The 27,051-nt window shown below is 41.7% G+C and overlaps 1 protein-coding gene across 9 annotated transcripts; it reads left to right on the top strand.

Moving 5' to 3' along the window:
* The first annotated feature begins 2,476 nt into the window (after positions 1-2,476).
* Positions 2,477-25,636, top strand: LOC139392296 (mothers against decapentaplegic homolog 4-like). Of its 9 annotated transcripts, none has more exons than XM_071140188.1 (12): positions 2,477-2,879; positions 7,144-7,384; positions 12,409-12,583; positions 13,471-13,494; positions 14,194-14,436; positions 14,787-14,960; positions 15,332-15,436; positions 17,044-17,097; positions 18,724-18,907; positions 19,232-19,400; positions 19,537-19,675; positions 21,460-25,632. In XM_071140188.1, exons 2-12 carry the CDS (start codon positions 7,148-7,150, stop codon positions 21,669-21,671), a joined length of 1,716 nt encoding a protein of 571 aa, XP_070996289.1. In that variant the 5' UTR covers positions 2,477-2,879; positions 7,144-7,147; the 3' UTR covers positions 21,672-25,632. The 9 variants fall into 9 exon arrangements, with proteins under 9 accessions (XP_070996289.1, XP_070996286.1, XP_070996285.1 ...); XM_071140185.1 differs by having other exon boundaries at positions 2,555-2,648; positions 14,215-14,436; positions 14,787-15,014; positions 15,332-15,454; positions 21,460-25,629; XM_071140184.1 differs by having other exon boundaries at positions 2,557-2,648; positions 14,787-15,014.
* The last annotated feature ends 1,415 nt before the right edge of the window (positions 25,637-27,051 follow it).

Raw genomic sequence — 27,051 nt, 5'->3', positions numbered from 1 at the left:
ATGTTCAGGCATTGCAACTCAAATAGGATTAAGTGTAGAACCATGGGTGGCTGGTTATCCTCAAGTTATTCAAGGAAATGTGAGTTTACATGCTTTGGGCGTACAGATTTCTACGAACCTCTTTCCAGAATATGTGAATGGATGCCTCTTCATTCCATTCAAAGCTATGCCCACAGATATGTAATTGATGGAACCGGTTTCTCTGAAGGGTGATGTATTTTTTGTCTCTATGGACTCTGTAACTAGACCCGGCAATATAATATAGTGCAGAAAAAAAAAAGATGCAAGGAATGTTTGGAAACAGCCGTCACTGTTTCACGCTTCTAGCAGCAGCTGATATGCACCGCTGCCTGATACGGTGTGTCAAACCTTTTTTTCTTGATGTCAAATCGAATTTTATTGGTTCCATACACATATTTTGCTGATGTTATCGCAGGTGCAGCGAAGTGCTTATGTTTCTAGCTCCGACGGTGTAGTAATACCTAATAGTACAAAACGTCATGTTAGTGACAACATCTGTACTTAGTAGATGCAATTGAATAAAACAGAAGCATTACTATTTTCCTTTATATTGTGAATTGTGCAAATACTCTGTTAGTGTATACATTTTAGTATAAGGAAATTGTATTAGTACTACTGTCATGACATTGTCGTATTGTGTGTGTGTATAGACAATCAGAGAAGGTCCTTAACATTATTTGTGTTTCAGCGGAGTGGTCTGACAGCACAATGAAATGTGTTATAGTAGCCAAATATTTACTCTGAAGTTTTACGCAGACACATTTAATTGGTTCAAGATGACAGATCAGTATCAAAGTTTAAGATTAATGGTGGCAAGTCAGTATTCTTACTAGCAAACTGTTTTCACGCATTTTAACAGTAAACTTCAAGGACACCTTTGAAAAATGTGATTTTGAGGGATTGCTCTGCAATTCAAATTTCTGCTCTGTAATATTAATCACAATTCTCAAACAACACCAACTTTCTCACAAACAAACCTTATGTTTATGTGGATATACTGAACTTAAATCATTTTAAATCATGTTTTCATGCCAAGAAAGACAGCGTTGTAGGAAACTCAGCTCTGACCTACACTCACCAACCAGTTTATTAGGTACACCACCCCATTCACGAATATGGATCGCTCCTACAGACAGCGAGTCACATGGCTCTGGCTTGCTATATAAAGCAGGCAGACAGGCATTGAGGCATTCAGTTACTGTTAAATTGAATGTTAGAATGGGCAAAACAAGTGACCTAAGCAACTTGGACCATGGAATGATCATCGGTGCCTTGCGTGCCGGATCTAGTGTCTCAGAAACGGCCACCCTCCTGGGCTTTTCAAGCATGACAGTGTCTACAGTTAACTGAGAATGAAGCGAAACAAACAAATCTAAGACTGGGCTAGAAATGCTCCTCCACTCTTTTTAAAAAGTCCTTCACCTGTATACCTTCTTAAGGATTGCGCTCCTGCATAATTGGATCAGTGGTAAAATGCAAAGTGTGTCTGCCTCCTATGTCAACACTGAATGTTTTGTAACGAGAGAAGGTAGGTTGAAGGTGATCCAGTTGGGTTTGAACTGGAGTAGGAGGGAATGCCAGAGAGGGATTTGAGAGTGGGGCAAAGGTCGAGAGGGGAAGGCTTGTGGAAGAGGTATATGAATTGATACAAATGGATTGGGTGAGGGCAGCTGCGTTTGAGTTTCATGGTGGCGTTGTCTTAGGTTGAGGTAGTTAGAGAGAAAGAGATGGAGGGAAAGGCTGAGACAAAGTAAAAATCTTACACTGACTGTACGGTCCTTGGTGTGTTTTTCAGATCAAACCAGACTTTCTTGAATTTCCCTGAACATGAATTTGGAGAGAATTTGTGCAGACATGTATGTATGGCACTTTCAATGGAGAGTTAGAGTTTCACTGTTGTGTAGTTTTTTATGATTAATTATTTTGTCTATTGTAACTTAGAGAAAAGCTGAAGGGGGGCTCGGTGCGGTGCAGGATCGATCATTAAACAACCTGTATCACAAAGCCATGGGGCTCAGGTAGAGGTAGTAGCACTCATATATGCCACGCTGGTGCATTTGTTCATCACAGAATGTCATACAAATGGTACATTAAAATGGAATTGTACTGGCTTATTGAGGGGACACGGTTGTTTTAGAAAGTTAGGCAGAAAAAAGTTATCCCACCCCTTTATATAGAGTTGTGTGACTGGATTGTAACACTGTAGATCAAATGTATTACTGAAAACAGGTGTTTTTAAATTAAATACTAATTGCCCTATGCATCACCATGGTTCCTTAAACCTTTAAACGTTAACAAATTAGGGCCAATGTGGCGCTAAGTAATCGAGATTTAAGAAACAATACAATAGTCATCAAATTTGGGGTGGGGTGTAGGCCTATTTGTAGTAGCCTACAACACCAGTCATTAGTAGGACTGACAAAGTGGAGTTGGGGAGGGGGTGAGTGGGTTAGGCATAGGGGCGTGGTAATCTCGGCGGCGCCACTTTAAAAAAACAGTCGCGTTGATATGTCAATCTTGACGCGACCCAGACAGACCTCCACCCGGGCCTTCCCGTGAGAGCCGCATCACTATTGGCTGAGAGCCGCCATCCCTTTGAGACTGGAGGCCGCATTGGCTGGGGCTCGGTGAGACACTCACGCGCAAGATAGCCACTCTCTTTTGTTATTGTACCGAGCGCGAGGAGAGGTTTGAGGGAGCTAGCAGGATGCACGAGCGGAGACAGAGAGGCTGATATCGACAGGGATAGAAACAGATAGCCCAGGGGGGGAGGAAGGGAATTCGGATTACTAGCTACCTCAGTGCAACACATTCACCACTACTTCTCTTCTAATCCCTCAATACACTCTGGTTGACGTGTAAGTATAGTCAATTTATCAAATTATGCGGTTTCTCGTCACGCGAGCTCTCTAATCTCCAAGCAGACCAAATACAGTAAAATACCGAGGAGGAGATTTCTGGACCAGACTGGCAAAATAGCTTGATTACTAGCTAGTTTTATCAACCAGACATATGTCTGGGGAGTGTGTCTGTGTGTCTTCGGTGTTATGATATGCTTGTTTTAGCTGCTTTTATTTCGAATGATTTGGTCCAGCAGTGATTTCACTGGCTGCATGACTGTGTAGTCTGCGCTGTCGATGTTTTTTCGAAAAGGTAGTTGATATGACATTTTGCCCTCTGTCTTCTCAACGTCTAATGTTCTATTCAAAAATGCTACTAGATGTAGCACTGTAATGAGTTGCACTGTAGTTCCTGCTTTCGGATGATTAGATTGATACAACGTTGCAAGCGTTTTATCATCCCTACCGGGATTTCTTAAAATGTTGACTGTAGCCTAGACTTGGTGACGCGATATGACCAAATATGGTGTGGCAGTGTTTGCTTCTCCGCGGAAGATCCTTGTAAAGGGAATGTATGGCTTGAAAATTGGTCAGATTGAGATATAATAACGCATTATAAGGGTCACCCAAGAAGGTCACACCAACAATGCTTTGTTTTAGTTGTAGCATATTTTTTTGTCATGTAAGGATCCTTTCCATTCCCTGAGATTAGCCTATAGTCATGTGCAGAAACCGACACATACATTCACCTGCCAGTTTATTAGGTACACCCATCTAGTACCGGGTTGGACCCCCCTTTGCCTCCAGGACAGCATTAATTATTTGGGGCGTGAATTCTACAAGGTGTCACAAACATTTCACAGGGATGTTGGTCCATGCTGATGTGATGGCATCACACAGTTGCTGCAGATTGGACGGCAGTACATTCACGCTGCCAACAGCCCGTTCCATCTCATCCCAGATGCTCTATTGGGTTTGGTCAGCAACAATGTTCAGATGCGCTGTGGCGTTCAGTCGTTGCTCAATTGGTCTCAAGGGACCTAACGTGTGCCAGGAAAACATTACCCACAACAGTATACCACCGCCAACAGCCTGTACTGTTGACATCAGGCAGTATGGGGCCATAGACTCATGCTGCTTACGCCAAATCCTGATTCTGTCATCAGCATGACGCAACTGGGATTTGTTGGATCAGCCAATGTTTTTCCACTTCTCAATTGTCCAGTGTTGGTGATCGTGTGCTCACTGGAGCCTCTTCTTGTTTTTAGATGCTTTTAGTGTAACGTGGTGTGGTCGCTTGCTGCAATAACCCATCCGTGACAAGGATCGACGAGTTGTGCGTTCTGACATGCCGTTCTGCACACCACTGTTGTACTACACAGTTATTTATCTGTTTGTGGCCTGCCTGTTAGCTTACACAATTCTCGCCATTCTCCTTTGACCTCTCTCGTCAACGAGCTGTTTTCGCCCACAGGACTGCCGCTGACAGGATGGTTATTATAATTTTTTCACCATTCTCGGTAAACCCTAGACATTGTCATGGGTGAAAAACCCAGGAGGGCGTCCGTTTCTGAGATACTGGATCCGGTGCACCTGGCACCGACAATCATACCACTTTCAAAGCCGCTTAAGTCACTTGTTTTGCTCGTTCTAATGGTCAATCAAACAGTAACTGGATGCCTGTCTGCCTGCATTATATAGCAAGCCACAGTCACATGACTCATTGTCTGTAGGAGCAATCCATTTTTGTGAACGGGGTGGTGTAACTAATAGACTGTCCAATGAGTGTACATCTTCAGTTGGCAAATCTTATTTGGACGGTAGGGGCCTGCCTATATATTGTAAGCAATGCTGGATCGGTAATGTTATTGGCAGAATCAGCTGTTTTATGAGGGATATGTCAGAAGGCTCACTACTTGCTACATAACAGCAGACTCTGTAGTGTAGGCCATACTATTATGTTATAATAGCTTTACTACTAGGGTCTAAAGATGCACATTAAATGTAACCCCAACCGCATGCTATACATTTAGGCCTATAAGTGGACCTTAACCATGCTCTTGCTCATGTTGTTATTAAAATATGACATTTTAATAAAATATTACCTTCAAAATGGGTGAAGCCCTTAGAGAGTACTGTTGGCCTACAGGAATAGTGTGTAGAACAGAATTGCAATCATTTATTCATTAATTGTTGAAGTGATAATTTGCTAGTTATATATCTATTAATTGTGAGGTAGGCTCTAGTTTAGTACAAATCTATCATATACCCACAAAATGACATCTCTACTCCAGACTATCATTCTTTTCTCAGAATGCCCTTATTGTTGGTCACATGTTGCATGGATTCACGTCTGAATTCTTGAATTTTGATTTATGATTTAGAGCCTGTTTAAAGCTTGGTTTATAGTCGGCCTGAGGACAGGTTGATCGACAGTCGTTAGACCTACTGTAAACCATCGTAGCTTTCTTATCAGCTGAGTCTTTTCCCCTTTGCACAGAGCCCCCAAATCCTCTCTTTTCATAATATCATAATATCTCTATTGGAGCATTGACTTCACAGTAACACTGGCTTAGTCCAATATAACCCCCTGCCCCTAGATATTTATCAGATTGGTTCAGTGTAAGAGGACAGACACACCAGGCTTTTTGATGGTGACATACACCATTCCCTATGACTGCTTTGAAAAAAGGACTATCAAAGGAATGCTATCCTGCTCTAGATAAAGCTTTAGACTACAACACCAACTCAGTAGGCCCGGCCTATACAGTATATCCTGAATAACGAAGACACACATCGCTTGCTATAAGTAGGACTTGCTGTTTTGTGATGTGACTCACGTTATGGTGACTGAGTTTGTCTTTTTATGGCTGTTCTATGTTGAAGAAGCTGTGTCAATGAATTTCCTGAGTGTACACACACTGGTAGCCTGTGACTTTCTCCCACAGCTTGAGGCCATGTTGTTGTGCGAGGATGCTTCCAAACTGACAGATATTAAGATAATGAGAGGAGGGAGAACATGGAGTCACTTCCAATCAGCTTAGCCACGTAGATGTTAACAGGTTATGATAGCTACGTCATTGCAGAATTATTTTATCTCTTGCACGTATTAACAGAGCAAGGCTGCAGTTTTGCCATGGATTTCCTAATAGTGACATTTTGGGGTTATTGGCCTAACAATAGAGAAATTGGCTTACGTAATATGAAGAGTAAGTGCAGATAGTACCACCCTGTTTCACTCAGTTTTTTCTCTCTTTCATTTTGTGCCTCCTGAACTCGACCCTGGTAGTGGAGGTATGTTGATTAGTGAGTATGGGGGGCTCAATTGAATTCAATTCACATTGCACTAGTGGCACAAACATGTTTTCCACTTTTGTCAAATGAAACTGTAGAATGGTTAAAGGCAGGCTATTTTAAAGTACCAGGTAGATTCCCCTCACAGGCAGGTGACTCCAGGCGAGGCTAGGGTTGCCAAGTTGGATCAAGCTCAGTCTGGGAGATTATAGTTGTTAGCATGTATTTTGTGCATAAGAGTGCATTATCCATGGCTCATGAGATATTATAAATGTGATTATAATGCATTATGAATAGTGTATTCATAGGAAGCCTTTTAACATTTTTCACATCTCAGTCAACGACATTACTATAATCTCCCAAAATAGCTTTATACCCCAAGATTCAATTCTTGGAGACTCTCTGGTCGAGACCAGCCGGGAGGGTTGGCAATGGCAACCTGTGCAGGGGCAGCAGCTTGTAAGCAAAGACACTGCATCAGAATCAACATTGAAGAAGCACATTTTATTGAATGCAACCCTGGGACTCTTTCTAGAGGAGATGTAGGGAAGCCAGTTGGAACGCTTAAATTAATTTGTTGATACTGAGTGTTATCCGCTGCTGACTAACAATGCCAGTAAAGAATGATGACACACACACACAAGCAAGTCGTAACAACTCAAAGCACAAGCCTTGATACACAACTTCACTCCCTTTTGTGTGCGTGTGACTGTGTGCGCCAATGTTGTGCACTCATGTCTGTGCTCATGAATGCAGTATGTATGGGTTATGAATGGGTTATTAAGTCCTTGTGTGGGACACTATTTTCAATTGTATGCTATAACAGTATCACAATGTTGTCATAAACATAACATAACTTAATGTCAAGTGTCAAGACAGTGTCAGTTTGCATGCACCTGAACCTTTATGACAAGCGCTATGACATATGTTGAGGGTTATCATTATGCCAACCACTGACCTCTCCGTTCCTTCCTCCCTCCCTCTGCAGTATCATGTCGGTGAATGCCCCCAGCAGCAATGACGCCTGCCTGAGCATCGTGCACAGCCTCATGTGCCACCGGCAGGGCGGCGAGAATGAGGGCTTCGCCAAGCGCGCCATCGAGAGCCTGGTGAAGAAGCTGAAGGAGAAGAAGGACGAGCTGGACTCGCTCATCACCGCCATCACCACCAATGGAGTGCACCCCAGCAAGTGTGTCACCATCCAGAGGACCCTAGACGGTCGCCTGCAAGTGGGTCATAAAGTAGTAAAAAGAGAGGGACACAATGAAAATATCTTTCTCTGTGATATAGGTCTGTACAGTGTACACATGCACTACTTACATGTCTCTGTGTGCTATAGATGACCCATCTGTAGGTGTCCATATATAATTTATAATACAGACATTTTCATAGTGCAAAAGTATTGTCCAAAGTCTATAGTATAAATTATATATTGTGTATTCATTCATGTATATGGACACCTGCAGATGGGTCACCAATAGCATACAGCGAGACACCTATAGCACAGTTAAGAGCATTGGACCAGTAACCGAAAGGTCTCTGGTTTGAATCCCAGAGCCGACTAGGTGAGAAATGTGCCGATGTGCCCTTGAGGAATGCACGTAACCCTGATTGATCATGTACGTCATCTACTAAATGACTCAAATGCACATGTAATGTCACAGAGAAAGACTTGGGGCAAAATTTTCATAGTGCAAGAGCATTGTGAAAAGTGCCAAAAATAGCGTAAACCTCGTAGTCTTGCTGTGTGATTTAATTTGACAACTGCGATATGAGGAGGCGATTATTTGACTACACTTTAGTAAACGGAGAAATACATTGACAACTTTTGAATGTCATGCCACATCATATGTAGCCTACTGTGAAACCTCTCAATACGTTTTTCCTTGCAGCTGTTGCCCTGGTTTTCTCTTTTGAGAGTTGGGCCCATGTTTCTGTCAAGCACTTGCTGTCAAACACATGTGGGAGGTATTGTACTGAAAGACATAAGAAATGTTTAATGACGATAGGCTACATGGAATGTATAAATCTTTGCCTCAATACAGCTAAATGCTAAACTCTTTCATAGATTTTCCCTGGAAACAGTGTTGGCTAATGCTACAAGGCAATAGTCAAATGAGGAGTTGCTAGTTTATGCGGATGCTATGAGGTTTCAGTGACTTAAGCCTGGCTAATGCTGCAAATTTACTAGGCAGCAGACTGTACTCACTGAGGCTAACACTATAGAGTTACTGACAGCTGAAGATCTCACTGCTTATAGTAAATGCTAAACGTGTTAGCCAACAGCCAGGTTTTGCTTATGTGGCTAGTGCTACAGTAGTGAAACAAAGGGATACTTGCTAATAGTAGCTAACACCTCAGTATTGCTAAGGAGAATCCTATCTCCAATGTTGGTTGAGGGTGTTTGGTTATTGGTGATGATAAAAAAATATGAAACTTGTGTTTAACAGTTGAAACCATGAATTATGGTGGCCAGTACAACAGTCAAGTTTTGCATGTCAAGAGAGAGAACGTTTTAGGGAGTTCCCAATGAACCCCCACCCATCCCCCTGAAGAGGGAGGGGGAGAAAGAGCGGGAGGGAGTGGAGGGCTGGAGGGGCTGTTAGAGTTGTTTTGTCTGAGACACCGGAAAGGGACCGGGCTAATCTGAGGCCGTCTGTTTTGAGTGTGCGTATATATACTGTATGTATGTATGCGTGCGCGCGGTGGATCTAGAGAGAGGGAATTCATTCAATACGCCCTGGTAGAATAAATCCTAACTGCTGAGTGAAGACATGTCTCACCTTCTGTGACCTTCTCCCCAACAAGAGGGGGAGGGAGAGAGCGAGAGAGAGAGGGGGGGCTGTATAGACATAGCTGTAGACTAGATCAGGCTTCAAATGTCTAAGGACTTTGCTCACAGTCACATGTAGATCCATATCCTCTCTTTCTGTCACTCACTCTCCCGTTCTGTCTCCCTTTCTCTCTCTCTTTCCGTCACACAAACATGCATGCATGAACGCACGCACGCAGGCACACACGCAAACACACATTAAATACTGTACAAACGCACTCTCCACCCCTATTTTCACACATAATCTCCCTGCTTCCAGAATGCTCCAGGTACAGTCAGAACAGTATTGACACCAGCAGATGTATGAGCAGAGCAAAAGTGACATCATTACATACTACATTAGACTTAGTGCAGGTTGCAAATTATACATTGACTCTTGGAGGTGGCCTGAAAAGTTCTCTATCAAAACAATTATAAACTGGGTGGTTTGAATCATGAATGCTGATTGGGTGACAGCCGTGGTATATCAGACCGGGTATGACAAAACATTTGTTTTTCCTACTCTAATTACATTGGTAACCAGTTTATAATAGCAATAAGGCACCTTGGGGGTTTGTGGTATGTAGCCAATATACCACGGCTAAGGGCTGTGGCCAGGCACTCCGCTTTGCATCGTGCATAATAACAGCCCTTAGCCGTGGTATATTGGCCATATACCACACCCACCAGGCCTTATTGCTTAATTAGACTACCATGGGAGTGCTCACGGTAATATACACTACCGTTCATAAGTTTCGGGTCATGCAGTAAGAGGACAAGTACATTAGTTTGAGAAACAGACGCCACAAGTCCTCAACTGGCAGCTTCATTAAATAGTACCCGCAAAACACCAGCCTCAACGTCAACAGTGAAGAGGCGACTCCGGGAGGCTGGCCTTCTATGTTGTTCTGATGTTGCTTCAATATATCCACATAATTTTCCCACCTCATGATGCCATCTATTTTGTGAAGTGCCCCAGTCCCTCCTGCAGCAAAGCACCCCCACAACATGATGCTGCCATCCCCGTGCTTCACGGTTGGGATGGTGTTCTTCGGCTTGCAAGCCTCCCCTTTTTTCCTCCAAACATAACGATGGTCATTATGGCCAAACAGTTCTATTTTTGTTTCATCAGACCAGAGGACATTTCTCCAAAAAGTACGATCTTTGTCCCCCGTGTGCAGTTGCAAACCGTAGTCTGGATTTTTTATGGCGGTTTTGGAGCAGTGGATTCTTCCTTATTGAGCGGCCTTTCAGGTTATGTCGATATAGGACTCGTTTTACTGTGGATATAGATACTTTTGTACCCGTTTCCTCCAGCATCTTCATAAGGTCCTTTTCTGTTGTTCTGGGGTAGATTTGAGTATATTCATCTCTAGGAGACAGAATGGGTCTCCTTCCTGAGCGGTATGGCTGCTGCGTGGTCCCATGGTGTTTGTACTTGCATACCTTTTTGTACAGATGAACATGGTACCTTCAGGCGTTTGGAAATTGCTCCCAAGGATGAGCCAGACTTGTGGAGGTCTTGGCTGATTTCTTTTGATTTTCCCATGATGTCAAGCATAGAGGCACTGAGTTTGAAGGTAGGCCTTGAAATACATCCACAGGTACACCTCCAATTGACTCAAATGATGTCAAGTAGCCTATCAGAAGCTTCAAAATCCATGACATCATTTTCTGGAATTTTCCAAGCTGGTTAAAGGCACAGTCAACTTAGTGTATGCAAACTTCTGACCCACTAGAATTGTGATACATTGAATTATAAGTGAAATAATCTGTCTGTAAACAATTGTTGGAAAAATGACTTGTCATGCACAAAGTAGATGTCCTAACCGACTTGCCAAAACTATAGTTTGTTAACAAGAAATGTGTGGAGTGGATGAAAAAACAAGTTTTAATGACTCCAACCTAAGTGTATGTAAACTTCTTACTTCAACTGTATATTTCACTGGTCTTCCCCAAAGCCAACACTTCCTTTGGCTGTCTTTCCTTCCAGTTTTCTGCTGCCAATGACTGGAACAAATTGCAAATATCACTGAAGCTGGCGTCTTATATCTCCCTCTCTAACTTTAAGCATCAGCTGTCAGAGCAGCTTACCGATCATTATACCTGTACACAGCCAATCTGTAAATAGCACACCCAACTACTTACCTCATCCCCGTATTGTTATTTATCCTCTTGCTCTTTTGCACCCCTGTATCTCTACTTGCACATCTTCATCTGCACATCTATCACTCCAGTGTTAATGCTAAGTTGTAAATAATTCGCCTCTATGGCCTATTTATTGCCTTACCTCCCTACTCTTCTACATTTGCACACACTGTACATATATTTTTCTATTGTGTTATTGACTGTACGTTTGTTAATGTGTAACTCTGGGTTGTTTTTCTCGCACTGATTTTCTTTATCTTAGCCAGGTCGCAGTTGTAAATGAGAACTTGTTCTCAACCTGCCTACATGGTTAAATAAAGGTAAAATAAAAAAGCAGCCAACAAGTGCTCTGCATATGTGGGAAATCCTTCAAGACTGTTGGAAAAGCATTCCAGCTGAAGCTGGTTGAGAGATTGCCAACCATGTGCAAAGCTGTCATCAAGGCAAAGGGAGGCTACTTTGATGAATCTAAAATCTAACATATATTTAGATTTTTTAAATACTTTTTTGGTTACTACATGATTCCATATGTGTTCTTTCATAGTTTTGATGTCTTTACTATTATTCTACAATATAGAACATCTTACAAATAAAGAAAAACCCTTGAATGAGTAGGTGTGTCCAAACTTTTGATTGGTACTGTGTATGTAATATAAAAGTACTGTGTATGTAATATATATTATTTTTCTGTTTTTTTTCTCAATTTTTTTTATGCTTAGAGGTGTCCTAAAATTGGAAATCAAATTACTAAATGACCATCTTAAAACAATTCCATATGTTAACTTTGTACTTTGTTCGCTGGTTGAAAAGCTGAATCAGGTTAATTACAACTGGGGTTGGAGCGAATCCTACAGCAGGGTAGTTCTCCAGTAACGGTTGGAGACCCCTGCCCTAGAGCCTACCCCACTTCCCCCTTCAAAGTAGGGGGATGCATATGCAAATAAAAGATGACTGGTCATTGGTAAGAATAATCAGATTGTGATGTCATGATGTGGGCAAAAAACTCCATCCCATCTGAAAAGGCTTAAATTCAAGGCATAAAAAAAAGGACATTATCATAATTTCAACCTTATAGTGTAGAAATATAATTTTAAAAAGTAAAATCACGTTTTTGACTGCACAGCCTCTTAAAATTCTAACCCAGTTAAGATATTTAAGATAAACCCATACACTAATTTTGATTGAATAGGGCCATGTATCTCTATGTATCTCTAACACTTTCGCCCACCCTCTCTCTCTCACCCCCTCTCTTTCTCCCCCCCCCCCCATCAACCTTTTCTTCTTTATCTCCAGGTTGCAGGGAGGAAAGGCTTCCCCCATGTGATTTACGCTCGACTATGGCGCTGGCCAGACCTGCACAAGAATGAGCTAAAGCACGTCAAATTCTGCCAATACGCTTTCGACCTCAAATATGACAATGTGTGTGTCAACCCCTACCACTACGAGAGAGTGGTTTCTCCCGGCATTGGTAGGTCTGCTCAACAGCTTAAAGGGATAGTTCACCATATATTGCGTAATGTCTAATGGTACAGGTGTTTCTGATATGTAAATACTATGTTTCCTGTCATAACATTCCAAAAATTAAAGTCCACAGAAAAACAATATGCACATTTTCCCACTAGAGATGTTTCAGTCAAATTTGCTTTCTGTGGATAAAAAACTGTGCGTGATAATGTAATGCATCAAACATTTTAAAAAAAAGTTTCCATCGCATTTTCAGTACTACTGATGGTTTTCTCCCAAAGAAGTTGCGTAATAGTAATCTAATGCGCCTGCTCTGGTCTTGGTACATGTGCTCTAGCCATCAGCTCGCAGATACAGTCACGGTTAGGTTACCTACATGATGAGATTATTATGGATAAGGGCAAGATTTTAGATTTGTCAAACGGCAGCCAAGCATCGATCCTAATGTAACCGGAATTAGACCCTGAATATTTATTGGAAAAGCGCATCAACCTCATCAACGTGCACTTTCACCTCCCTGTGAAGTTCATCATCACTTATTTCATGTGTTGCCTAACAAACTGCAAGCTTTCCCGAGTCGTATTGGGAAGACCAACCAACATATCATTGCGTGACTCCCAAGTTTACTTTGATATGATGGTTATTATATCAAGGCGTTTTCACTGCCATTTCTCACAAAATACATTTTACTGACACAAAAAGATTTTTGCTGTTTCCGTCAGGCCTGTCATGACATTTTTATCCAACATGTACTTTACTCACATAAAATGGTTTATGTGAATGATATTTGGACTTCACCACAATGTAACTTAACTACAAATGATAAGCATTCTCTGTCTCTTATTCTCTCCTTTCTTTCTTTGCCCCTCTTTCTTTTGTTCTCTTTCAAAGTTGGTCTCAGTCTTCAAAATACAGGTGAGTGCCATATCACAGCACTAACGAACTTACTGCAGGCATGTTAAGTATAACAGTATTATACTTTGCTGATGGTATCAGATGACCAAACATTCCTCTTTCCTTTCATTTCTACACCCTTCTCACACTACTGAGCCTAGCTGCACTGTGCTGGTCTGGTTAAGCATCCACCATAGTTGCTGGAAAGGACAATGTGGAAAAAAAAATATCCAAGCCAGCACTCAACGGTTCGACTTGGCACAATAGTGTGAAAAGAGTACTATTGAGGTTCGCTCGTGCCTCACTGGCCGTGATGCCAGACTGTTTCTGCATTAATCAATTCTTTATAGTTTCCTAGACAAAAATGACTTGCATTCATTACAAAGCATTGAACTTAATGTTTTATAATTGCTTAAATGCGTTCACAATGCATTACACACAGGTGGTAATACTGAAATACAGGTTTTAAACCTGTTAATACAGATGGCTAATTAATTGCACACACATGGTTCATGTTATTCTTATTCTAAAATGTTTATTCTACTGAGCCATTTACTTCATGGTCGTATTATAATCTTTAATTATTTCTTATTATAGTTGCATTGACGAGATGGAACCTGCAAGTTAGCATTTCGTTGGACGGTGTATACCATGTGTATCCCCTACATACGCCTAATAAACCTTTAAACTAATGACAATGTTATACCATGTTGTTGGTAGCCCTCTCCCTCTCTCCTCTAGGCCCCCCTGGGAGGTTGATCAAAGAGGAGTACATTCATGACTGTATCCAGATGGATATGCCACTAGGCATGTCCCCATCGGACCACCCCCACCCAGGGGCGCTCAAGCTACCGCCTCCCGACCACTACGGCCAGCCCCTCCCGCCTCTGCAGCTCCCGCCGGAACCGCAGTGCGCCCCTCCGCCCATCACCCTCTACCCCAACATGCCCCTCTCGCCCACAGGTAAAACCGATAGTTGTTTAATGAATAGAGGGAGTTATACGCACATCCAACATAATAACGGGAACTAGACAAAAATAAGTTCCAATACATAGAGAAAAATTGAATATCCGCTCCTGTTTTGCTGCTCCCTAAGGTGATATTTTAATAAAGCTTAGGGGATTATTTGGTAGGTGTCACCAAAGATGTCCACAAGGGTTATATTTTTGTTTCTAAGGGTGTTACTACGTAATCACGTTATATGACATTTGTTTATCGACTTCTGCCTACCTATTGATATTGAAAACAACCTGGTAGCTCTTCTTGTGTGTGTCTCTCTCTCTGTCTCTCTTTCTGTCTTCCTCTCTCTCTAGTGCCCGGCTCTATGCTGCCTCTCCAGGGAGGTCACAGTGAGGGGCTCCTACAGATCGCCTCTCCGCAGGGTCAGGTCATGACCCCTATAACCCCCACGCCGCCCCCCTCCACCCCAACACACGGGCTACCACATGGGCCACCACACACCCCCCAGCCACCCCAGCTCCCGTCTGGTCAGAATGGATACAACAGCTCCAAACACACACAGACACAGGCTGCGTTCCACAGTTAGTACTGCCATATGGTTCACACACACACACACACACACACACGCACACACACACACACACACACACACACACACACACACACACACACACACACACACACACACACACACACACACACACACACACACAAACACACACACACACAAACAAACACAAACACTCAGGGAGCAATACACAATTAATTTCAATGGCATGATGGATCATCATATTTAGAAAGTGTAAAAATAAATCAAAATATTAGTAAAAATGCAAAATGGTTGTTTGCTAGATTGATGTGCATGTTGTTAACTTGTATTTATTTTGGGGGAATTCAGCAACTTGGACAGGCAGCAGCACTGCATCCTACACTCCGGTAGGACCCCAACAACAGAATGGGCGTGGCCACCAACAGCCTCCTCTCCACCATCCAACCCACTTCTGTAAGTTAGGCAGTTACAGCAAGTTATAGTATGCAAGCCCAAAGTGTGTCCGTATGTCTTCTGAGGTGTTTTTTTTTGGATATTGTTAGGAAAAGTTAGGGCTGGGTGTTATGGCCAAAATATCATATCTTGATATTTTTTACATTTTGGACAGTATTTTATGTTGGATAAAAATATAATAAAAGTTTAAATAATAAAAGTTTAAATTTGCTTTCTGAGTAGTGTGTGACCATAGGGTGGCAACACATATATTCTAAGTGATTTCAATGGGTCTTTCTCCATTCTGATTGTTTTATACTGTTCAATTCAACTTCAACCAAAAACAATTGATACATTTTTTGCATTTCCTGCACTCATTTGGGATCATTTCCGCACTGCCACAAAGGGCTGCATGATATAAGCAAACAATCTAGGCCTTATTTTTCACCAAATGTTGAAATTGCGATTTGACTGGCGTTTTAGAGCAAAACACTTTGGTGAACTGTTGGAATCATTGAAATAGAAGGATTATTCCAATTCTATTGTTAAAATATAATAGTGGGCACTTTGAATACAGTGTTTCACATGACAACAAATGAAAATGCCAGGGAGGAGTTATTGTGACAGGGTAGGAACCAAAGTGTTGTTAAGTGTTTCCTAGGGACCCTATACTCTTTGGTAACATTTAATGTTTTCTCATAGCTACTTCATGTAGCTAACATATTCATGCTTCACATATTCTTCTTTTGATTTAGAAGATATTGTTGACTCAATAAATGTCTTTGTTAGGTAGCTAGCTAACTAAGTTGACTGAGAACATATTCTCATTTACAGCAACAACCTGGGGAATAGTTACAGGGGAGAGAAAGGGGGATGAATGAGCCATTTAGAAGCTGGGGATGATTTTATGGCCAGATTGGGAATTCAGCCAAGATAGCAGTGTTAACACCCTTACTCTTACGATAAGTGCCATGGGATCTTTAGTGACCACAGAGAGTCAGGACACCTCTGAAAGACAGCACCATACACAGGGCAATGTCCCCAATCACTGCCCCTCCAACATCACTTCTAGCAGCATTTGGTCTCCCATCCAGGGACCGACCAGGACCAACCCTACTTAGCTTCAGAGGCAACCATGCAGTGGGATGCAGGGTGGTATGCTGATTAGCATTAGTGGCTAACGCGATTTAGGCCTAACTTGCTAAGAAAAGAAGAAACACAAACTAATATTGTAATTATAGAACGCTAGTGGATTTCTATTAAGAAGCAAAGTGAAAACAGCATCGTTGTCATCAATCATGTTGCTTGTGCTGCATTGACCTTGCAGACTCAATGCATGTGACAGGGGGCGGGGCTAGGTCTGTGTGGAAAGTGGCATGGAGAGAGTGAGAGTGGCAAAATATTACTCAAGTATCAGAGTAAATTGTAAAAATGTAAGTTACCCATGGCATATCACTTTTAACAAAACAAACATTTAATACCGTTATAGAAGGTCAAGTAAAAACTCAAATCACTCCAGGCATCAATAACGGTGTATCGTAAAATATGGTACACCGCCCAGCCCTAGGAATAGTGTATGTTTGGTAACCTGTGTCGTAATCTACATCTTTTATTTGTTCACCTTTTAGGGTCTCAGCATCATGGCTCGGCTTCATTTCCTCCCCCTGTGTCCAATCATCCAGGTAAGACAACACATACACACGTTCGGGAGGTATTCAGACCTGTTGAATCATTTTGTTACGTTATAGCCTTATTCTGAAATTGATTTAAATAAATGTATTCCCTCATCAATCTACACACAATTCCCCATAATGACAAAGCAAAAACAGGTTTTAGATTTTTTTTGAAAATGTATTAAAAATAATAAACAGAAATACCTTATTTACATAACTATTCAGACCCTTTGCTATAAGCCCCGAAATTGAGCTCAGGTGCATCCTGTTTCCATTGATCATCCTTGAGATGTTTCTACAACTTGATTGGAGTCCACCTGTGGTAAATGGAATTAATTGGACATGGTTTGGAAAGGAACACACCTGTCTAGATAAGGTCCCACAGTTGACAGTGCATGTCAGAGCAAAAACCCAGCCATGAGGTCGAAGGAATTGTCAATAAAGCTCAGAGACAGGATTGTGTCGATGCACAAATCTGGGGAAAGGTACAAAAAATGTCTGCAGTAATGGAGGTCCCCAAGAACACATTGGCCTCCATCATTCTTAAATGGAAGAAGTTTGAAACCACCAAGACTCTTCCTAAAGCTGGCTGCCCACGCCAAACTGAGCGATCGGGGGAGATGGGTCTTGGTCAGGGTGGTGACCAAAAACCTGATGGTCCCTCTGACAGAGCGCCAGAGTTCCTCTGTAAGGTTGGGAGAACCTTCCAGAAGGACAACCATCTCTGCAGCATTCCACCAATCAAGCCTTTTTGGTGGAGTGGACAAACTGAATCCACTTCTCAGTAAAAGGCACATGACAGCTGGCTTGGAGTTTGCCAAAAGCACCTAAAGGACTCTCAGACCATGAGAAACAAGATTCTCTGGTCTGATGAAACCAAGATTGAACTATTTGGCTTGAATGCCAAGCGTCACATCTGGAGGAAACCTGGCACCATCCCTTTGGTGAAGTATGGTGGTGGCAGCATCATCTGTGGGAATGTTTTTCAGCGGCAGGGACTGGGAGACTAGTCAGGATCGAGGGAAAGATGAACAGAGCAAAGTACAGAGAGATCCTTGATGAAACCTTGCTCCAGAGCGCTCAGGACCTCAGACTAGGGGGCAGCTTCACCTTCTAACAAACAGGACAATGAACCTAAGCACATAACCAAGACAACACAGGAGTGGCTTCGGGAGAACCCTTAAACATCTTTGGAGAGACCTGAAAATAGCTATGCAGCGATGCTCCCCATTCAACCTGACAGAGCTTGAGGGGAACTGCAGAGAAGAATGGGAGAAACTCACCAAATACAGGTGTGCCAAGCTTGTAGCGTCATACACAAGAAACCTCAAGACTGTAATCACTGTCAAAGGTGCTTCAACAAAGTACTGATTAAAGGGTCTGAATGCTTATGTAAATGTCATATTTCATTTTTACATTTTTTGTAAATTTGCAAACATTTCTAAAAACCTGTTTTTGCTTTGTCATTATGGGGTATTGTGTGTAGACTGACAAGGGGAAAAAACATTTAATAAATTTTAGAATAAGGCTATAACTTAATAAAATGTGTAAAAAGTCAAAGGGTTGAATTCTTTCCAAATGCACTGTATATAGATGCACAAACACTCTGCTATCCACATCTTTGTCTGTGTGAAGGACCAGAGTTCTGGTGCTCCATCTCCTACTTTGAGATGGATGTCCAGGTGGGGGAGATGTTCAAGGTGCCGGCCAGCTGCCCGGTGGTGACGGTGGACGGCTACGTGGACCCCTCAGGGGGCGACCGCTTCTGTCTGGGCCAGCTCAGCAACGTCCACCGCACCGACTCCAGCGAAAGAGCCAGGTCTGTGCTCCTCTAATGCCATCTCTATATCAATAAGCATGCTAGTTCTTACCTTGCCACAAATGTCTATTTTGTATGTTTTTATACATGTCTGTGTTCTTTTGGCTCAGAAATGTTGATTGGTATATCTATGCCTTTTTGCAAACTATGAATAGGTGTATATCTCTCGTTCATAATCATGCCATGCCTTGTCTCTTTCTGTTTGTACCAGTGGCAGAAGACCCACTCTAGCAAAATGCAACTTATTTTATTGACTGAAATATAACACTTGAAAACAACTTATATTCTGTACTCATCATCTTCATCTCTCCCTCTCTCTCACAGGTTGCACATAGGTAAAGGAGTGCAGCTGGAGTGTCGTGGCGAGGGAGATGTGTGGATGCGCTGTATGAGCGACCATGCCGTGTTCGTGCAGAGCTACTACCTGGACCGAGAGGCAGGCAGAGCACCAGGCGACGCAGTACACAAGATCTACCCCGGCGCCTACATCAAGGTTAGGAACACAATGACTTTCGTCTGTTCTCTTTGCAGTTGTTTGACCTCTTGATAACCTCTTCCTATAGGAATTTCACTGGACACTGATGACTCTCTGTAGGTGTTCTGACATCAGACTGTTCTCTCCCCTGTAGGTGTTTGACCTGAGACAGTGTCACAGGCAGATGCAGCAGCAAGCAGCTACAGCGCAGGCAGCAGCAGCAGCTCAGGCTGCCGCCGTGGCCGGCAACATCCCCGGGCCAGGCAGTGTTGGAGGCATTGCCCCTGCAGTCAGTAAGTACAATGTACAGTGTATGAGATATGCACAGCCTTAGTGTCTTTTATTTACATTTTTCCATTAGGCTATTGTAAATTTATAACCTCTGTTGAATGACAATGGGTCCAAGTATTGACCCCTGTGGGACACCACTGACTATACCAAACATTAGGAACACCTTCCTAATATGGAGTTGCACCCGCACTCCTTTTGTCCCATTTAACAGTCTCAATTAGTCGGGGCATGGACTCTACAAGGTGTCAAAAGCATTCCACAAGAATGCCGTCCCATGTTGACCCTAATGCTTCCCACAGTTTGGGTAAGTTGGCTGAATGCCCTTCAGGTGGTGGACCATTCTTTATACACAAGGGAAACTGTTGAGCGTGAAAAACCCATCAGCGTTGCAGTTCTTGAGAAACCGGTGAGCCTGGCACCTACTACCATACCCCGTTCAAGGGCACTTAAAACTCTTGTCTTGCCCGTTCACCCTTTGAATGGCACACATACACAATCCATGTCTTAATTGTTTCAAGGCTTAAAAATCCTTCTTTAACCTGTCTCCTCCCCTTCATCTAGTCTGATTTGAAGTGGATTTAACAAGTGACATCAATAAGGGATCATAGCTTTCACCTGGATTTACCTGGTCAGTCTATCTCTTAATATTTTGTATACTCAGTGTATACCTCATAGGGATGGGCACGATTATTCAAATATTTCAATATCCAAACAGATGTTAGTGTTTGATTACTTGAGAGAGTATACATTTTTTTTAATACAAAATATATAGACTCATTTTAACTATGAAGGCTTTCTCAATTAAATACATTTATATGTGACATTGCTACACAGAAGGATATACCATGACATTTTCAATTCTTAATTTTACAAAACCTCCGACTTTTGAATGTAGTTTTTATGACGTGCGCCCCATAAAAAGGCATACCTAATAGCCATACAGGTGACAAGTGTAACTTGTTGTTGGCTCTACAGTCAGAGGCTCCATGTGTATCAAGTGAAGTGGGAGATTTCTAACCAATGCAAAATGGAATTACAATTATGGAATTACGTTGACGAAATGAGAAGGCTACAATGATCAACCAACAGGTAGGCTGTTGGTTAATATGAATGAAGATCAGCTCAGCAAAATAGCCTCAGTTAGCCTTGCTACATTAGCTAGCTGGCTGGCTAACTTAGCAGGCTACTGTAGCTAGCTAGATTCTTTACATTGATTTGATGCAGTCAAAACAGGCACTACCAGATGGTATGATAGGAACCTATGAAAGCAATACGTTTTTTTATCCAGCGCTAGTCGGTTTGGCTACTTTTCTCTCTCCCTCTCCCTCTGTGCCACACAGATTGTCACACACACCAGCCCCTGCTCCTCTTCCACCCTACTGCTGAAACAAGCATGCACTCTTAGAAAAAAAGGTGCTATCTAGAACCTAAAATGGTTCTTTGGCTGTCCCCATAGGAGAACCATTTGCAGAACCCTATTGGTTCCAGGTAGAACGCTATTGGGTTCCATGTTGAACACTTTCCCCAGAGGGTTTTACATGGAACCCAAAAGAGTTCTACCTGGAACCAATATCCTATGTGGACAGCCGAAGAACCCTTTTGGAAACCTTTTTTCTAAGAGTGTAGCGTAGCGCACCGGCTCCCTCCCGAGTCATGCGAGCAACTCCCCATTGAAGTAAAAAATATATAAGGGGTTTCTTAAAAAAACATGTATTTCAACTATTATTCTAATAGTGAAATCCTTTCAAATGCCTATCCCTGATACCTCACTTCCTCTTTCTTCCAGGTCTTTCTGCTGCAGCGGGGATAGGTGTAGATGATCTCCGGAGGCTGTGTATTTTGCGGCTGAGCTTTGTGAAAGGTTGGGGGCCCGACTACCCCCGGCAGAGCATCAAACATACCCCCTGTTGGGTGGAGGTACACCTGCACCGGGCTCTGCAGCTGCTGGACGAGGTACTACACACCATGCCCTTGGCCGACCCAGGACCCGCTAACTGAGTGGAAGGAAAGATGACCAGTTAAAAATCCATACGGGGTTAAAAACGTACAATCATACACACACTGATTTCCCCCCTCTTGATGATACATATAGACCGATACATGCAGATAGAACCACATACAGGCACATGCATGTTTTCTTTCTATTTAACGCACACAATCTAGAGCCACACAAATCCCCACAAAGGCTAACATCAACCTCTCCGTCACACACAGACACACACTTAAGCAGCCAACAATCACTGCACACTTCTTAACCACTTGTACGGTCTCCCACATGGCCATGCAACCACTAACCAAACCACATGTCTGTGGGCATGCAGACATAAAGCTACTGATGTCCTTAACATACTTTCAATATTTTGTGAACATTCATTGTTTTTGCACAGCTCCCACATGCTAAACACGAACACTATAAAGCAGCCCAGACCCCTGAATTACCTTTCATAGAGGTTCTTTATTATAGTATAATCAGGTAACTTTAGTGAATATGTCTACTGAGTAATTTATGTTTATTCGTCTTCTGTTCTCTACAGAAATGGATCTGCACTGTAGAAATCTAGGGATGTGTTTCAGAGATGTGTAACATGATATACTTCGGTACTCCTCAAATGCACACACAATCCACACTTTCTTATTTCCTGCTTATACACACACACACACACAGTTCAGAAATCCAGAGATGACACAAACCCAGGAGGATTAAAGAACTTGACCCAAATAACTCATTAATAAAATGACCTGGTCACACACACATCTCACACAAAAAAAAAAATCAGATGTGGATTCTAAGGTTAACCTAGAAGATTTACAGAGTTTTTGGCAAATCCAGACCAAAACTTGGGTCACAGAACCAAAATGGCTTGGGACCTTGGAAGAACACCAGAGTGATGGAACCAGCGTTCTAATGAACCTAGCCAGCCAACCTTTTGTCATATCTGTGCTTGTGTTGTGTTCTCCTGTGTGTGGATCTCAAATCACATAGTTAGTCATTGTTAACATTGTTAGCTCATTAGCCCTGTAATAGCACAGGGCACCTTTCTCAAGCTAATTTATTTTCTTACCAAAAGATGGAGAGAAAAAAGCCCAAAAATGTCAGCTTTAAAAGTGGTGTTTGTATTTGTGATGAAGCAGTACAGTGTATGTAACCAAACAGTTTGCCATATGGTGGAACTCACCAAAGCCAGAATACCTCATGATAACAGTGTAAACCCACAGTTTGTCTTTCAGCCAAAACCTCAGACTCTCAGCATTTTCTCCTCTTGTAAGTTCCCCCTTACAGCCTCATATCACATTATGCCTGTATCACCAAATCAATATAAAATGGAATATGGAGTGGACCCTCAATGGAGCCTTGGGGAACAAGACATAATCCAGGCTGTAATACAGTAGTTGCTCAGATTTAAAATCTTAAATCCCGTGACTCGTGGGAATAATATTTTGAGTAGAGACCCAACACAACGTTTTCAAATGTCATATTAATAGGATGTCCCACTTTTGGATAGAATGATTCATTCTCAGTCAATTTAAGTTAGTCCAGAATAATATCACTTATACAGTGATTTAGGTCACTTTTGATAAACATAAAATGTATCTTCACTTTTTTGCATTCATTTAAATCAGGTACCCTAGTGTTGGTAACAATCAACCTCAAGCCTACTGAAGTGAAGTTATGACTGATGTTCTAACATTGATGTGTGATACGATATGAAAGCTAATCATATAAGACGTAACACATTTTCTACAGTAGTAGAAAGTAGGCTTGGCTTCATGATTTTGGGTTGAAGTGCCTGGACTGAATGCAAACCATCACCCAATCCAGGGACAGGAACATGAGTGCTTTTATTTGCTCCTTCCTGTGCTCTGGTACATTTGATACCTGTGCCTTTCCGTTCTCCTAGTCAAGCTGTTTAGGAATGTACTTCAGACGCCAGGGTTTATGTCATTCTTAAGTGGGGCCTCTCCAAAGCATGACTATTTACTCCTCCAGTCAGAGTGGGATTTCTACTAAGCCTACATGTTGGCAACAATGGTCAAGGTCAAAAAGGTGTTCTCGCTGTTTTGGGAGAATCTCAATAGCTCTTTTAAAATCTGTAGTTGAAAGAGTCTATTCAGCGATTCTATTCAACCATTTTAGTGGTAGTTTATTCAGTAATATTAGAGATTTTGTTGAAAGAGAAGCCTCACTGCAGGGTTGAAAAAGGTGGCTCCGGTTATGTTGAAGATAGAAGAAAGCCTTCATGTAATTGTTGTCATTTAACACAACTGCTTTAAAGTGAACAGCCATTTATATTCACTGTTTGTGATTAGTGCCTTTAGTTTTAGTCAAAGTAGATGATACACCTCACACTGGATTGTAACACACAAACTACACTTTGTCTTCCTTTGTAGATATACAGTACAATTATATACTGGTTGTCATCTCTATAGTTTTATCCCTTCTGTTGAGTGTGTTGGTTGGGGAGGAATGAAAAATAACATAGCTCAAGTGTTTTGTACATGCCACTGAGTTTTGCTGATCAATTCGGGCAGTGAAGCAATAAGAAATGAAAGTGTTGAGCTCAACAGCTCCTGAGTTAGATTGAGACCGACATCTAGTGGTTCCCTCAGGTACTGTGTTACAGCCCCATTGTAGGTATTATTACATACCACTTTATTATTGTATCAGGCTGGTATTGGATTAATACTGTTTGACAGTTATACCCCAAATATCCATATAGCCATTGTTGTGTTGTTTAGCCTTACTGAACAATTATGTTACTAAGGTGTCTAATATGAATTGGAAAACTTGCTGCCCCTAGAAACTGCCCATGCACTCCACACACCTTTGTCACAGTTGATTTCATTATTTGTCACTTGGGCTCGGCATGTGTCTGGGAGTGTTATGTATTCAGGGATGAAGAGAGGTTTAAAACTATTGTTGCTCCATCTATGGCTCTGCTTATCGTAGTGCTATATCTCCCCTCAACCAGTGCTTTAACCATTGAGACTAGGGTTGCAAAGCTACCGGTAGTTTTCCAAAGTTACCAGAATCTTCAGTAATTTTGGTAATTAACAGAAAGTCTGTGGCAATTTATCTTAACTTTGGTAATTTATACTTGAATGATTTAAAAAAAATGTATTCATAAATAGTATTCCTTTTTTTACCTGTGTCCATGAGTTTCTAGTAGATAGACCATATAATTAAATAGAAAATATCCTAATTAATGAAAAGCATCTAATCTACAATGCCATTCTTTTCATTTAACTCTGCAACCCTTCCAACTATTGACTTTTTCACAACTGCCACCGATTTGATGCCAAAACATTGACAACAAATACATATTGACATAGTAAAAATAGAACAAGTCTATTTCATGCTGAAACCCTAATACTAAATATCAGTGGTATTCACTAAGTTGATGGTTTATATTTAGGATAATGTTTTACAGCTTTGGCATTCTATTTTATATTTTACCTGTGATAAAGCCACACAGAGTGCCAGAGGTAATTACAGACACCTGTGATAATATGAGGTACCAAAAAGGGCCACTAGATGTATTTTGATAGATTACAGAAAATTCTTGAAAGATACCAAAATTCTGGTAGTTTACTGGTAAACTTTTAAAGTTTCCAGTAATATACCCTCCCTTTGCAACCCTAATTGAGACCCTTGTCATGTTCCTCTGCATTTGACCACATTCAAACTGATACCTGTCACCAAAGAGAACGTGAGTGAGATGATGGTCACTCAACAGGAATCATACATCATTCCGTACATAAATTATCTATTTCGTTTTAAAACAGAAAATATAATAGACAATATGTTATCAAGTGTGAAATTACTCAATTTGGCTATTTTATGGTATTGTTATTTCTATTATTGTTGTAATTGTAATTATTTTATTGTAAAAAGACATGCTGCTCTTGTAATGTTGACTGTACACCAAAGTGAAATAAAAATACAGCATTGTCATTTTAATACAAACTTTTTTTTGTCATTTTGACACTGTTTGACTTTTCATGTTAATTTAGTTCCAGTATTCAAGTCCTTAGGGTACAAATTCCGAAATGTTCATCTACAGTGGGAAACATTTGCTAGAGGAAACTGCTCTGAGGCAGAGTTAAAGTTTCTGATAAAAGGAGCGTTGCCCCAAGGCAGAGTGAAGGTTTCTGATAAAAGGAGCGTTGCCCCAAGGCAGAGTGAAGGTTTCTGATAAAAGGAGCGTTGCCCCAAGGCAGAGTGAAGGTTTCTGATAAAAGGAGCGTTGCCCCAAGGCAGAGTGAAGGTTTCTGATAAAAGGAGCGTTGCCCCAAGGCAGAGTGAAGGTTTCTGATAAAAGGAGCGTTGCCCCAAGGCAGAGTGAAGGTTTCTGATAAAAGGAGCGTTGCCCCAAGGCAGAGTGAAGGTTTCTGATAAAAGGAGCGTTGCCCCAAGGCAGAGTGAAGGTTTCTGATAAAAGGAGCGTTGCCCCAAGGCAGAGTGAAGGTTTCTGATAAAAGGAGCGTTGCCCCAAGGCAGAGTGAAGGTTTCTGATAAAAGGAGCGTTGCCCCAAGGCAGAGTGAAGGTTTCTGATAAAAGGAGTGTTGCCCCAAGGCAGAGTGAAGGTTTCTGATAAAAGGAGCGTTGCCCCAAGGCAGAGTGAAGGTTTCTGATAAAAGGAGCGTTGCCCCAAGGCAGAGTGAAGGTTTCTGCTAATGTTGCACAGTATGTATGCAAGGCTTCTCCTACAAGACATTTAAAGTATGAGGTTTGAATTGCCTTTATACAATAGTCATAAGTGATATGATCTTCATACCCTTATAAAAGCGGTTTAAGATTGTGATGGATGTTATTCCACAGTTAGTGTAACACTGTTAACCATGTCATTGCATTGTTATATTGGCTTTGCAGCCACTCCAATAATTGTTCTTATCTCACAGAGCCAGACAAATGTCTCTGAATTTACCATAAAAGTAATGTAAAGTCTGGCAGGTGAGATTAGCGTTTCCCAAACAAATATAATTAGTCGTCTCTTCTCACAGTCGCTGTATCTCCGCCACACAGCAGCTTTGAGGAGAGACGATTATTCTAGTGGCCATAGGCTTGCTACTGCTCAGGTTGAACACTGGAGGACATACTTTCTCTATCATACAGTGCCTTCGGAAAGTATTCATACCCGTTGACTTGACATTTTGTTGTTACAGCCTCATCTCTCTACCCCACACATACATTACATTTTATCTTTAAGGTCCCTCTGTTGAGCAGTGAATTTCAAACACAGTTTTAACCACAAAGACCAAGGAGGTTTTCCAATGTCTTGCAAAAAAAAAAAAAATTAAAAGCAGATATTGGATATCCCTTTGAGCATGGTGAAGTTATTAATTACACTTTGGATGGTGTATCAATACACCCAGTCA

Source organism: Oncorhynchus clarkii, chromosome 32 (assembly GCF_045791955.1).
Source record: "Oncorhynchus clarkii lewisi isolate Uvic-CL-2024 chromosome 32, UVic_Ocla_1.0, whole genome shotgun sequence".
Taxonomy (NCBI): domain Eukaryota; kingdom Metazoa; phylum Chordata; class Actinopteri; order Salmoniformes; family Salmonidae; genus Oncorhynchus; species Oncorhynchus clarkii.
This window is presented reverse-complemented; position numbering and strand designations above follow the sequence as displayed.

What these genes read in the sequence shown, in the direction of transcription:
- LOC139392296 (XM_071140181.1), top strand. Translation starts at nt 7,148, where the DNA reads ATGTCGGTGAATGCCCCCAGCAGCAATGACGCCTGCCTGAGCATCGTG. An exon ending in AGTGGTTTCTCCCGGCATTG is followed by an intron (nt 12,584 to 13,470) that starts GTAGGTCTGCTC and finishes TCTCTTTCAAAG; the next exon opens with TTGGTCTCAGTCTTCAAAAT. An exon ending in CCCTGTGTCCAATCATCCAG is followed by an intron (nt 17,098 to 18,723) that starts GTAAGACAACAC and finishes GTCTGTGTGAAG; the next exon opens with GACCAGAGTTCTGGTGCTCC.